This window comes from Rhamphochromis sp. 'chilingali', assembly GCF_963969265.1.
Source record: "Rhamphochromis sp. 'chilingali' genome assembly, chromosome: 7".
Lineage (NCBI taxonomy): Eukaryota > Metazoa > Chordata > Actinopteri > Cichliformes > Cichlidae > Rhamphochromis > Rhamphochromis sp. 'chilingali'.
The window spans coordinates 1,219,521-1,233,459 of record NC_137934.1 but is presented as its reverse complement, the minus strand read 5'-3'; the positions used below and the strand labels follow the sequence as shown (position 1 = coordinate 1,233,459).

Here is a 13,939-nt window from a genome sequence, read left to right as displayed (position 1 = left end):
TGTTTGTCCAGAGGTCCCAGAAACCTGTAGTCCAAGGACCCAAAGCCAGACCACAGATGGCAGGATAGTTCTGGATCAGGTGGCCAGTTATTTGTCATGGCTTATAGTAGCAGAAGCTAGCTCCCCCCCACCACCACCATCAGGTTGTATAAGTTGGCACAGCACCCGTCCTGGTGTCGAGCTCCTTTAATGGGCGGTTCCAAGAGTGAGACATGCTAATCAGAGAACCTTGGTTATATCTGTAACCTTAACCATCCCCCACCACCCTTATTTAAGGCGGTATGAAAAGGGTCTGTTGTGTCTTCGTTCTTGTGTTTATGGACATGCTCATGCGCTTGAACACCAGAATGACTGTTTTTTGTTTTTAATTTATTTATGTGAAGTGCTGGTTTGTATGTGTGCGAGAGTGTGTTGATCACAGGCTGCCATTGATGAGTAATGTCTAATTAAGGCCCACAATGAGGCAGGTAATATGGCTGGGGGTGGGGTGGGGAGTGTAAGCGGAGGCTCTGGCTGGGTGATGATTTGGGTTGATTATCTGCGCTAATTGGGCCAGCCATGAAGCAGAGCACCGGTTGGAGGCGGCGCTCTCACCTCTCATTAAAATGATCTAATGATGAGTTTCCAGCTCTTCTGACCGTGGGCGCGGGTCGACGTGTCGGCCGCTAGTTAGCAGGCTGTCCCTGAAGACATGCACCCAAGAACAGCCTCTGCTGCTGTTATACTTTGGCCACACTTTCAGGGGTGGAAACGGGACCGCTTGGAAATCAAATGGCAGCATGTTGCCTCTGTGCTCGTATGTTATTAAAATCCTTAAACATTGTTTGAAAGGTAGTAGGTGTTGATCACTAATTAATGGTAATAATTAGTGAAAATTCCAGCTTTAAATGCAGATGCAGATATATATGTTTGCATATCATTATATGCATTTATTTATTTAAATAAGCACAATGGCACATTGTTACTTTTCCCTCCAACCTCCACACAACAAGTTTAAAATGTAAACATCTAAGTTTGGGATAAGAAAATCAAATCTGTGCAAAGTTGTCTTTTCTGCATTTTCACACAGTTTTAACGACTCTTAGCAGACTTGTTAAAACTGCAGTGTGTGTGTGTGTGTGTGTGTGTGTGTGTATTTTGTTCCTTTTTGTTAACATCCACAGACTTGCCAAGTTTAACCCGATGATGTCACAATAGAGGTTCAATCATAAAATAAGCTTTGGGACTAGAAGCTAACGCCAACCTGTGGTCAGTTTGGTTGGATGAAGTTAACAGAACACAGTGTGTGTGTGTGTGTGTGTGTGTGTGTGTGTGTGTGTGTGTGTGTGTGTGTGTGTGTGTGTGTGTGTGTGTCATCAATGTTCCTATAATGATTTTCTTCATGTTCAATATTTTAGAAATGTAATTTGTAGTTTCTTTCCCCTAAAAAACCCCAAACACGGAGCCATAAAACATTGAACTAATACGAATCTGCACTGCTTGGCACACCACAAATCTTATGTTAGGCCAAAATATTAAGGAACAAAGCCTTTGATGTCTTTGTAGCTGTTACACGTATAATTCAGTTTCCCGTCTCATCTCTGCTTTTTTAAGTTGCAGCCTCAGTCTGGGCGACTCCGTTTACTTTCATGCTTTTTAAAGAATGCTGTTTGTTTATTCTGTTCATCTTAAATGTTTACTTTGTGTTTGCAAACGTTTGTGTTGCGCTTGTGGTTGCGTAACATATTTACGCGCGCCTGCGACTGCGCTCGTGAAACGTGTCGCTGTCTAGCTGTTAAGTCCATATTTACGAGTGCGAGTTTTTCTGCTCGCCACGTTACAAAGGGAGGAAATGAAACTTCCTCGTGTCTCAGACAGAGTGTAGCATGTCGTCTGCTGCTCTAATCCCTCACCTGCTCCGCATTACCAAATCCCTATTACCTGCAGCCCAACTAATCTTGGGATGTAGTTTCCGTCAGGTAGGATTAATAACACCCCTCTGTGGCTGCTGGAGTGTTTGTATCTGTGTGAGTGTGTTCACATCCCCCCACCCCCTCCCCCGGCTCCCTTCTTTAATAAGCATGTTTAAATTTATGGTTGCAGTTCATCGACGGACGGCTGGCCAAATTGAACGCAGGCCGTGGCTTCACTGACGTGTTTGAAGAAGAGATCACAGAGGGGGGCTTCTGTGGAAGTGAGTACTGCTGGACTTGTCTGTCAATTAGCTGCGTTATTTTTATTTGCCATATTTTAATGCAACACACAGGAAGTGTCAGCGAACAGAACGAGGTGAGGCCGCTAAACTGAAAATAATTAGAAGCCTTTTTAAAAAAACTGAAATGCTGTTAAATTATGTTCACTCAGTGTTTGAGGCCTGCTGTAAGATATCGCAGCTGCAACCATGTCGATGTTAATGCACTGATTATTATATAAGTGACACTGATGTCATGACTTGCAGTTGCTCTTTGCTGTTCTCAGGTTTAAAGTTTCACACGCATCCTGAGTGTTGTTTGTTCTCGGGCCGATAATAAAACGCACGTGTGAACCTAGCAGAGTGCAAACCAAAGAGCTTATTGTTTCCTGTTAAAACAAAGCCTCGCAGGACAAATTTGATCATATAATCGCAGCAACACAGATTTTAGACGGTAAAGAAAAGAAGCGGTGCCATCCAGATGTTGCTGCCGTCGTGCTTTTAAGCTTTTCAGTGTGAACTCTGACCCCGACCACACTGTGGTCTGATAGGAGATTCTGAGAACTATAGAAAATCTCCATAGACTTGACAAAGGCATTTGACTCTATAGATCAGGATATATTAATAAGAACCCTGGAACGTTACGGTGTCAGAGGGGTCGCTCTAGATTGAGCCCAGAGTTATTTAACTGACAGGAAGCAGTTTGTGAAATTAAATGCTCCTTATGTGCACATTGCTTGTGGTGTACCCCAAGGGTCAGTTTGGGCCCCAAATTCTTCAACTCAACACTAAACAAGGCAAAGCAGGTATTAGACAGAACATGCCTTCATGTTCTACTGTTCACTGGTTTCACCTTACTTAAGCTACTGTGCAGAGGTCTGGGGCCACAACTGTAAAACTACATTACATTCACTTTGTACTCTTCAAAAAACGCAGTTTGAATCATCCACGCTGCAGGTTACAGGTTACTGCAGTCTGAAATATTGAAATGTGCCGATCTAGTGAAATTCCAAACAGCACAAATTCTATTCAAAGCAAAAAATAAGGAACTGCCAGGAAATATTCAGAGTATGTTTGTTCTTAAAGAAGTTATAATTGAAGGGGTTTTTGTAAGTGAAGGTCCGTACTGCAAGAAAAAGCTTCAGTGTTTGTGTGCATGGAGTGAAGCTGAAGCAACGTCCAACAGAAAACGGTTCAAAAAGAGTTAAAAATATGATCTTCTTGAACTATAAAGACATGAAAATGTTGAAATTAAGTGAAAGTCTCTAGAAAATGTCATGATGTGATATTAACTTTATTTTGTGTAGTATTTTTTTCTCTTTGCTAAATGTTGCTGTTTATTGTTTGCATGATCAAAGTAACAAACAAAACAGTCGATTATTTTACCAAAAGCATAACGATGTTTCACTGTGGCTGCATTTCCAGGAGCCAGTATGGGGCTTCTTTTGAACCCTGAACGATTAATCACATGTCCTGTTTTATACGTCCTGTCAGGTAATTCTCGGTCTTACCAGCAGTGGATGCACACCGTAAAGGTATTTACCGTACATGCTGTATCTACATCTATACCTTTCCCAGTGCTTTTATTTTTATATATATTATTCCCGAGTTATACTTAATTGAAAGCATGACAGGCGCGACTTGGCGTTTGAAGCCTCGCCGTTGCCTTTGGAATGAAGGCGCCGCCTGAACGCGCAGATCGAGCTCGAGTGCAGTTGGGTGCGTGTGAAGCGGCGCGTGCAGCAGGACAGCGGAGACGGACGGGGAGGGAGACGGAAGCGATTTGACGTGACAAGACGTCCTCCGACATGACGTGTTGATCTGGCAGCAAACACGGGCGTTACTCCGCTGAACCACGCCGAGAACACGCGTCTCTCCCGCCTTCATCTCTCTCTGGCCATTTCCTCCTCTTCTCTTATCCGTCTGTCTCGCTCTCTCATTTCTGTCACAGCCCCCCCCACCCCACCTCACCACAACCTTGGCATCTCCCTCTCTCACTCACCCCCCCAAAGCCGTCAGCTAAGGCTGAATTAGTCCTCTAGAGTGCTCTTCAAAGGTTTGTTAAAGTTCATATTTCCTGACTGACAGGGATCTATAAGAGGGGCCTTCACCTCGGCCCCTCTTCTCCTCTCCCTCTGCCAACTTCTGAAACGCTGCCTGCCATTTACTCTGTTTAGCCGTTTAGCCGGCGCTTTGTGCTTACACTAAAGACCCAGCAGAGAGAAAAGAGTTGAGACGCCAAAGGAAAAAAGCAGCAAATCGGAGAGACAAAGAAGAAAGGCGGCGAGAGATGCTGGGTGCCATAATGTCAGTGTGCAGAACTCAAAGTACGAATCAATCACATACCATCCTTTCTATCGCTGTTTTAGGCTGCTTCTAAATAAAACCACGTCGTCTATCGCTGCTCGCTGATACTGTTTGGTGTTTATGCGTCGCTGTTAGCAGCTGTGTTGTTTTGTAGATTGTAGCTAAGGTGTGCGCTGTAAGTCGTGCTGCGGCCAACGTGTGGCGAGTGACATAGGAGCCGATCAATCGGTGCGATCGCCCGGTGTGGTTTAACGTGAGCCGGAACTCATTTGTCGCCAGACTGATTGCAGTGAAAGTCGATAAAGCCGCATCTCTGCGGCTGTAGCAGTAATTGATTCAAATGTTCTTTTGAATGTTTGTGCGTTTGCCCCAAGCGCCCGTCCCTGACTGACAGTTTCCGTGTGTTACAGAGAGGAGGAGCGCTCTTCAACACAGCCGTGTCAAAGGTAAAGTGTTGCTTTGCATTCGTGCACAACAAGGATTCAAACCTGGAAGAAAAAGAGGTTTTAAAGATGTTTTTAAAGGTTTTCAAATGAACTTTTTCAAACTTGGCCGACGAGTCGCCAACAATCAGGAGAATTGTTCACAGCTAGTAAATATTAGATGAGCGTGTTGTTATGTGGCGTACGGTAGGGTGGCCGGGGTGCCCCGCCTGGATGTGCGAGGCTCTCTCATCCCGCCTCTTGTCTGCATGTTTTTTTGCCACGGGGATCAAAGTATTTCTTGATGTTACATGAAACCAGAACAGAATGTTAATGCAACATGTTTTGTGTGTAATCTGTGTCTTACTGTGTGTGTGTTTCCCTCCTAGGCCAAGGTTCATGCTAAGAAGGGTATCCGGGACTTTAGGGGCATACTGAAAGCAAGGGTGAGCTGCACCGGACCTTCGCACGCTGTCGGGGGCGTGCAAACACACCCGCGCACACATCATTTTGTTGGGAGGCCCTCGGATGGATACATGCCTCCCTCATAGAAACAGACAGGAAAGCTGCTTTACATGGAGTGTGTGATTCTGACGTAGGGGCCTTTTAATGACTGTTGAAGCCTGCTTAGCGCTTTGTTCAGGGCTGTACATTTTTAACCAGCGCCCCTCTGGCTATGGCCTGTCATGTCATCCGAGCCGCAGCCCCTTCTTTCTCTCTTTATTGTCTGCATATTTCATCAGCGAGCCTGTGATTTCCTCAAAGCTAATGTAACGAGGTGTATGTTTCCATAAGCCTGATGGATTTGATAAGGCAATAGCAGTTTGATCTGTCAGTGGGAAACCGAGAGGCTCAGGGTGCTGATGATGAGCAGGAGGGGAGGGCGCAGCGGCGGCAAACAGAGGTGCGGAAAGTGTTTGATTCTCCGCTTAAACACGTTTCCTTTTTAGAGAAATTAATTTATGATGCGATTCAAACTGCACCGGATTTCTTTTGCTGCCAGCTGCACGACCCCAAGCGGGGGCCCTAAAACCACGAGCATGTCGATGCGTCAGAGGTGGTTACCGTGGTTGTTGTTGTCGTAACTCAGAGGGAAATGTTTCAAGCGACAGAGCGAAAGGCATCCATCTGTCTCGTGCTGAAAAATGTCTCGTAGAAGTGAAAAGTTTGTTTTTGGCTCTGAGACTGAAGAACAACCAGACTTTCATCAGTTTTAATAGCAGTTACGTGTATTTGCTCGTGATTCTTTTTTCTCCGACTAATTTGGTGCATTGAGTATTTTCTGCATCACAAAGCGTCCACGTATAGTTGAAACTGTGTCACGCAGAGGAAACCAGGTAAAGCCACGTGGATTTGTCGAAAACCAGCCAGAGACTGATCGCTTAACCTTTAACGTAACGTTACTGTGAGGCGGCATCAGACGGCTTCGTTGCATTCATTGCTCTTTTGTATGGACGTCGATATTTACGCCTGTTTTGTAACCGAAATTCATCTTCTTTGTCAGGACGATGAAGAGGAGGGGATCGTGGTCTATCCAGGATCTCCAACCAGTACCAAGAGCCTGTCTCCAAGGAGACTGCAGAAGATGAGACGGGTATGACACACACACACACACACACACACACACACATCAGTAAATGAGTTAACTACATTTACACTGACTGATTACAGCAGAGCTCACTTTCACTTGACCAGAATGGATTCAGTGTTTTTCCTCTGAAATCTTTTCAGTCCACTCCCTCCCCCCCACATCTCTCTGACTCCCCTCCCTCCCTCGTTCTCCCCCAGCTCTCTGTCTCTCTTGTAGCATCTCTCAGAAGTACAGTAGTTTGTCAGGGTGCCAAATGTAACGATAAGCATTTTTTCCTCGTTCAATGCGCTTGTGTTGTACATTCAGTGTTTTCCTCTGAACAGCACGGACAGTCGAATCAGCTCATCTGCTGGTCAGCGTTTCCTCTGAAGAATTTGCTTGTGCACCATAAGTGCTAGCACTTTTTTTTTTGTTCTTTGTTGTGTGCAGAGCGTGCACACGCACAAAACACACATTCATCAATAAATATGCGAGGAGAAAATACTCTGTAGTTTAACTATTAGACGCTGCAGCGCGGTGTAAATGAAAATGTGTAGATTTAGCATCGCGCCGTTGGAGTCGCACACATCTGTGCTAAACAAATGCACACAGCCTCGAGGATGCTGCTTCTGCTCCTGCCTCGCGTCTGTGCTCGGCTGGTCCAGGCTGGAGCTTTTCCACCTCTTATTGCTAAATGAATATATGGACTCCCAGTTCCCAGCTTTAAAGACGCACACACACACAAACACGCCTGCGTGCACATTCTGACATTTTGGTCACAGTCGTGTAAGAGTGTGATTAGGAGAGGTTGTGCTGTCTCTAATTAGTGTTGTATTTCCTGTGTGTGTGATGAGGCTGGAAAGTCTTAGCGCAGAGGAAGGTGTGACGGCCGGGGAGAAGAGAGGAACGGCAATTAGGGCTTTTCTAAAGGCCTCCTCGGACACCTCCCGCCCCCCAGCCGGCATGCGCGTGCACCCCCACAAACATGCACGCACACACTTTTTTTTATTCAGGATATACAGCCCCGCTCGTACCGCCGAGGCCCGCTCATTGCCACAGTAACGGGTCCCTGGAGACCGCTGGAGGAGGGACACGCAGGACACAGGACGGCGTGTCCCACAGCGCCGCTTTGTGTGTTTGTGTTTAGATGTAGTCCATCAGTTTCTCTTCCCGATGATGCTCCCGTTCTTTGCTCTCATAATATTGATTTTCTCTATTTGCATATTAACCAATTCACACAAATCAAAAGCACTTGCAAACACTACTTGGTTTAATTGATGAAATGGATATTAATTAATATTCATGCACATAAATCCTCGGCTGCAGGTACAGGCCTCAATATTTTATTGTATTTTGAACAAATAGTCTGCAGTTTTTTCTCTACGTCAGTAATTTCTATACTTTGAACCGCTTAGTGCAGCACATTTACATTTGATCTGAAGACGAGCGTCACCGTTGTTCTCGCGCTCGCCGTGTCTCACTCGTCTCTTTTTTAAATTATTTTCTTCAGCTTTCTATGAAATGTTCGTGCTGTTGTTCTGCCCACAAACGTCTTGACCAGGTGTTCCTCGCACGAGAAATTGATCTCAGTGGGACTAACCCAGTTAAATAAAGGTTAAGTAAAGTGGAAAAGAAGCACCTTGATCCGCCTCCCTCGCTCGCGCCCGCACGTTTGGCCCGCGCTCATCGTTAAAAGTTTTTTAATCTTTAGGGGTTTTTTGTCGTGTCTCTAACCACACAGCAAACATTTGTCTCAACAGTGCAAAAAAATCCTTGTAAATATTTGTGCACTTTTAAGATCAATGAGGGTAAAACGATGAATAAAAATAGCTTTCAGTGCAAGGCGATAAAAACCTACAGTGAAAATGTAGAAAGTAACACCGTCATGAATGTGTGTGTTCATGCAGACTTATTTTAAGTGTACTTATTAAACTGGCAAAGAGTTTTGCTTTAAAAACAATCCAGTAAACACATCATGAAACATGAGCGTCTGTTTTTTATTATTTTGAGAGATTTTCTGCACCTTTTCCTTAATTTCTGCACTTAATTGACCAACAAGTGGAGTCAGTGCGTCGCTGAGCCAGGAGAGAATACACTGCTGTTACACGTCTAATAAAGGTAATATTACCAGCTAATTTGTTATTAAAGCATTTTGTGCTGCGTGCACTAAACCCATCAGCGACGCCTCCACCGTACGTTTAACCGAGTGACCGTCGGAGCGCCGTCCACCTGAAACACGTCAGCTGCAGAGACGCTGCAAACGCCAACGTGGAAGAAAAATGTTGCTTTTTTTAAACAAATCTTTTTCTTTGCACACATCTCTGTGTGTCCTTGAAATGAAACGAATGATCCCGCAGAAGCTCCTTTAATTAATCATAGCGAAATAATCATAGTTACCAAATTCCTTTTCTATTTGATCAGCCAACACATGTACCAGAGAGGAAGTGCTGCTGTCATATGCATTCATATTTCAGCTGCTTCCGCCAATGTGGGTGATTTGTAGTGTTTGGTGAGCGTGTTGATTAAGAATGTGGGAGTAATCCTTTCGTTTGACAGAAACGAGGCTGAACGGGGCAACAAACAGCCATTGTTCTGGCTCCTGTATGGTTTCCTGTGAGCACCAGTTTCTGCTCAAGATTTAGCTTAGAGTGTGTGTGTGTGTGTGCGCGTGTGCGTGCGTGCGTGCGCGTGCGTGCGTGCGCGTGCGTGCGTGCTTCATGTGGCACTGTGCTCCAAACATCTGTGAATAGAAACTATGTCTGTACCTCATCCCTTTAGTATGTGAGGCTGTATCTGAGTGCTGTGCACAAACATGCATTTATCAGTTCGCCTCAGGTTGGAGGCAACTGAATGACAGCTGTTAGGCGTGCAGAGGAGAGCAGAGGTCGGGACAGCGTTATGGGCAATGACAGCCAGCAGGCTTGTGGCCGGGCTCAGCCCCCGGGCTGTGGACTCTTCACCTGGTGAAGCAGGAGAAGTGCCAGCTCAGAGTTGAAGGGAAACAGGAAGCTAGCACAGATGTAAAACAGGAACAAAGTCTGCAGGATACTTGAGTGTGTGCGTGCGACGATGAAAGGCTGTCATTTGTCTCCGAGATCAAACGTGTTTTTACTGATATGTGTTTTAAAGACATTATTACCTTTATGTTCTGTGTAAATGAAGATGCTTTAACGGGGACAGCACACAGACCCGTCTGGGTAAAGTGGTTGGATCTGAAAGTGTCACAGCTCAATAATCTAAATTTTAAATGTGACTCTGAGTGGAGAATAGGTTTGTTATACTCATCATAAGATTAACGCTGCGCATTAGTAGCAGCAGTCTGGATGTGTTAGCGTACAGTTGCTCTGTGTGCTTCCCTGGTATCTGCATGCATGTGCAGTCTCCTCTCCACTTAGTTTCTAAGGTCTTCAGAGACCCGCCGGCTTCCTGGCTGAAACCAAAGTGCCATCTCCTGGAAGCTTCAAAGTACTGCATCGCACCCACTGAAGGACACCTGGTGATTTTTCTTTTTTTAACCTGAGGTGTTCGGTTTGACAGAATGAGCATAATGCACATTTCGTCTTCTTTTATACGGCTCCTGGTTTGAGTGAAAAGGAAGCTTTCAGCAACAGCCAGTTGGACAGAGGAGCAGTGGATCGCTCCTCAAACGCCGCTTTTTTTCTCCTCTCCCTTTTTCGAGTGAGCGGCTCTTAAACAGGCAGACACTTGGCCGTACTTCTGCAAAGGCTTTGCTTCTCCCCGAGGTTTGTTTGCATTTACTGGAATCTCTTTACATACACTGCCAAGCTGTGAGATTAGTGCCCGCTCTGAAATACCATATGAAATGTATAATGTTCAACCAGCTATTAAAGCCCACTAGCGTTTGGCCCTGTCACAGAGAGTTGTTCTGTATAACTGGTCATGCAGGGAAGGAAAGCGGAGGAGAGACCAACTTTGTCCAAACACAGCTTGTCAGAAGCACGGTGGCGACCTTTTCCCCGACTGAAGAAATGAATCGAATCTGAGTTTTTCTTCTTTACGTGTCTTTGCTCGATGTAATCTTAGCTTGTTTATAGCCGCCATGTTTACAATTACAGTTCAGTTCCAGTAGTAATGCATTAAAAAAGTCCATAAAATCCGCCGATCCTTGTTTTTAATTCGACAAACCCCCGAGAGTTTTTTAAAATAACCTGTTTTTATTATTTTCGCGACTTCTGCTTGTCGTGGTGAGGAGGAAGGAACGGAGAGCCCGACAGACGGAAACGGTGACATCTGTCACTGACAGCCGAGTGATGGAGGGAAGGAAATGAAAGACGGGAGGCGTGGAGCAAGAATCGCTTTTTCATTTTCGCCTTTCAGCTTCCCATTAGCCGACAGCGAGAAGCTAATGAAGGAGCGGTATGATAATGTGCTGTTCTCCTGCTCGGTGCTCTCCTCTGTCCTGTCAGGCCTGTGGCGATGTGGGACGGTGACAGAGCTGTCGCAGCTGTAACAGCAGACCTGTTTGCACTGGTTAGGAATATCTCATCGTGCATGTCTCTGTATTTATATTTTATTTGCTGTTGTTCACATCGACGTGCAGCCAATCTCATTTCTGAGCTCCGATTTTAACCGCTGTTCTTGGTTGTGACAGCTCCGCAGAGCCGGTAATCAAGTAACTACCAAATGCACACTTTGATTTATGACGGCGGTTAAATGAACTCAGTATGCTGGCCGTTAAAGAAACGAAGAAGAAGAAGAAGAAGTGATAAAGCGACCCCTGCTCTTTTATTGTGAAACGCCTCGTTGTTGTAAATAGTTTGGTCTTTCCTGTTGCTCTGAGGGTCACAGTGAAGAGAGGGAATGACAAATTGATAAAGCCGTGAAGTGATGTCCCATCTATTTACTGCTCCCTGCGGTACTTCCTGTTGTGTAGACAGAGCTGTAACCGAGATCAGAGGGCCAGGCGTCGTGACCTGTGTCCGGTCGCTTTAATAAACACCTACACGCAGAGAGAGGAGCTGCGTTCATAAAGGATATAGAACATGCGTCTGTAGTGTTTAAGAAAGTATTTTTGTGTCCGAAGCCGACGCTCCGCGAGTGTCTCACAGGTGCATCTCTCGCTCTGCTGGCGTGCTTTGCTGGCTGGCGTGCCGGCCTGGCCCCAGATTTACTGCCCTGACACAGGAATCCATTAAAAGCTGTTTAGGGATCCCAGGCCTGAGCCCCTCTGAAATCTCTTTCATTATAGCTCCAAGCTACCATAGAAGGGGAGCGGCTCGGCCAATCAGCAGTGCCACCACATGTGTTAGTGTTTAGCCCGATGGCTGAGAGGCTTAAGTGGCTACTGCACACATCTCCTCGGCTGACTTTTATGGAGAAAATGGCACTTTAACTCTTTGTGTTTCTTTTTTTTTTTTTTTGTAATAGTGTGCATGCGTGTGTGCATGCGTGTGTGTGTGTGTGTGTGTGTGCATGCGTGTGTGCATGCGTGTGTGTGTGTGTGTGTGTGTGTGTGTGTGCATGCGTGTGTGTGTGTGTGTGCACACGTGCGTGCACACAGGCCCTAAATGAGGCCAGCGCAGCCACACGTTACATTCCGCCTGTCTGGCTGGCACCGCGTCAGCTAATCAAGACCGGCTTGCTTCACCGTTCCAATACTGACCCCCTCCAAACTGCCCCCGCCCCTCAAACACACACTCGCACACCATTCCCATCATTCTTTGGGGCTTTGAGGAATCCTGCCTCACCTCTACATTTCCTTCCTTCCCGTTTTCACTCGTTTACCTTCCTCTCTCGCTCTTTGTTCTGGCGTTTGAGTCACGGTGCACGATCACAATCATCCTCAGAGTTCCTTCCCGACACTCTGATCACTTTTGAGGCTGAACAACATCTTTTTTTTCTGGGTGACGGCCTTTGATAACGCAGCTTACGTTAGTTTAAAGAGAAACGTGCAGAGAGGTGGAGCCTAAAAGTGGTATTAAAAATCAGAGAAAACATCGCTGTAACCCACTGCGGCGGTGCTGTAACTGCACCCACGGGCGCTTAAAGACAACACAGATATTGTTAAAGAAAGCTAAATGAGCAAAATGTAAAGAGTGTGAATTAGAAAGCGTGAGATGAGTTAACATCAGGGAACATGAACGCAGTGAGAGGAACATGTGCATCTTAGTGGAAGGCATGTTAATAAGTGGCCCGGGGCAGATTTGGGCTCCCACGGGGAGAGTCCTGCCCCTGTGCTGTAAAGCTTCTGTCTCTTCCCTAACCCGCCCATTAAACACGGTACACAGGTGGCTTATTAAACCACCGTGTCAGACGACCGCAGTGCGCTCAGATCATTCACCACGCTGCAGTGTCAAATGCACTGGTGCCATAATGCAAGTTATTGGTGTAGCTGGCCGTATCTTGACTCTCCGGCACCTTTTACTTCATGTTTAATGCTGAGTTTGATAAAACACTGCAGGGGATCTTAAAGATTTTTATCCCCAGACCCAAATTTGACAAATTTAGTCTCCACCCTGAGGACGCGGGCTCGTTAAAACAGGCTATTAGTCCCGTCTTATGGGGACCCACCAGACACGCACTCTTTTTTTCTTCTTCTTTCTGTCGAATCCCAAGTCGTACTTTTATGAAAAGCTGCACCTCAGCAGAACGCCGTACTCTGTCTGGACTCGTGTTTATCAGCAGTCTTGTATTATTTACTGAGAAGCTGAGACACCCCCCCCAAACCCCTCGGGTCCATTTTTATTGTTTTATCTCGTTATTTTTTTCTTTCTAACTACATCCTCCTGCCTTTTTATTCTCATTAACAGCATAACTTCAGCAAGTCTCCCATGAGCATGGGCCCTCGAGAGCTGGGCTATGGGCTTGATGATGAGGAGCTGGACAATGCAAGCAAGTGAGTGAAGCCATTTTCAGTTTTGGATCGATATGTCAAGATATGACAACTTGGGGTGATGGATTCAAAAGTTGGTTATGTGCAGAAGTGCTTTTGTCCTCCTTTTTTCTTTTTCCCTCATGGCGACACTGCCCCCTAGTGGACACACTGGGCAGGAGCACGTTGATGGAATTGTGATGTCATTTGTATGATGTTGAGCAGCATATTGCATTTGACCCTCTCATAAAAACGTGGTTATCTTGTGAAAAATGATCTCTTGGACGCGCGTGCACACAGATGAAGGGGTAATCGGACGTTTCGCTCTTTTTCCTCCAAACGCAGGGTCTCCTCAGAGGACAGCGGCGACGTGCCGTCCTACAACGAGGACAGCGATGACTCGTACTCCCTCGATCTGGACATCGACTCCTCTCAGTCGGGCCAGATGAACCTTCTGGAAGAAATCCTGGATTCTCTGACGACCACGACGATGGACCAAGGAAGACTCAGTGCCGCCAAGAGTCTGGACTTCTTCTTGTCCGTGGATGATTTAGACTACAAAGCCCCGGTACGCAGGAAAATGTAGAGTAGGACGAGTCTCGTTTTACAGGAAATAGAAATGCTTTCTGCGTCTGCTT

At 45.9% G+C, this 13,939-nt stretch overlaps 1 protein-coding gene across 2 annotated transcripts in view; it reads left to right on the top strand.

Annotated features, from left to right (window-relative positions):
* dennd1b (DENN/MADD domain containing 1B) overlaps positions 1-13,939 on the top strand; it is a 94,373-nt gene that overhangs the window by 76,782 nt on the left and 3,652 nt on the right. For both annotated transcript variants that reach the window (XM_080887071.1, XM_080887070.1), the window contains 7 exons: positions 2,083-2,173; positions 3,665-3,705; positions 4,888-4,923; positions 5,289-5,345; positions 6,404-6,493; positions 13,240-13,325; positions 13,647-13,869. In XM_080887071.1, coding sequence (XP_080743197.1) covers positions 2,083-2,173; positions 3,665-3,705; positions 4,888-4,923; positions 5,289-5,345; positions 6,404-6,493; positions 13,240-13,325; positions 13,647-13,869 — 624 coding nt within the window. The remainder of the gene's footprint in view (positions 1-2,082; positions 2,174-3,664; positions 3,706-4,887; positions 4,924-5,288; positions 5,346-6,403; positions 6,494-13,239; positions 13,326-13,646; positions 13,870-13,939) is intronic.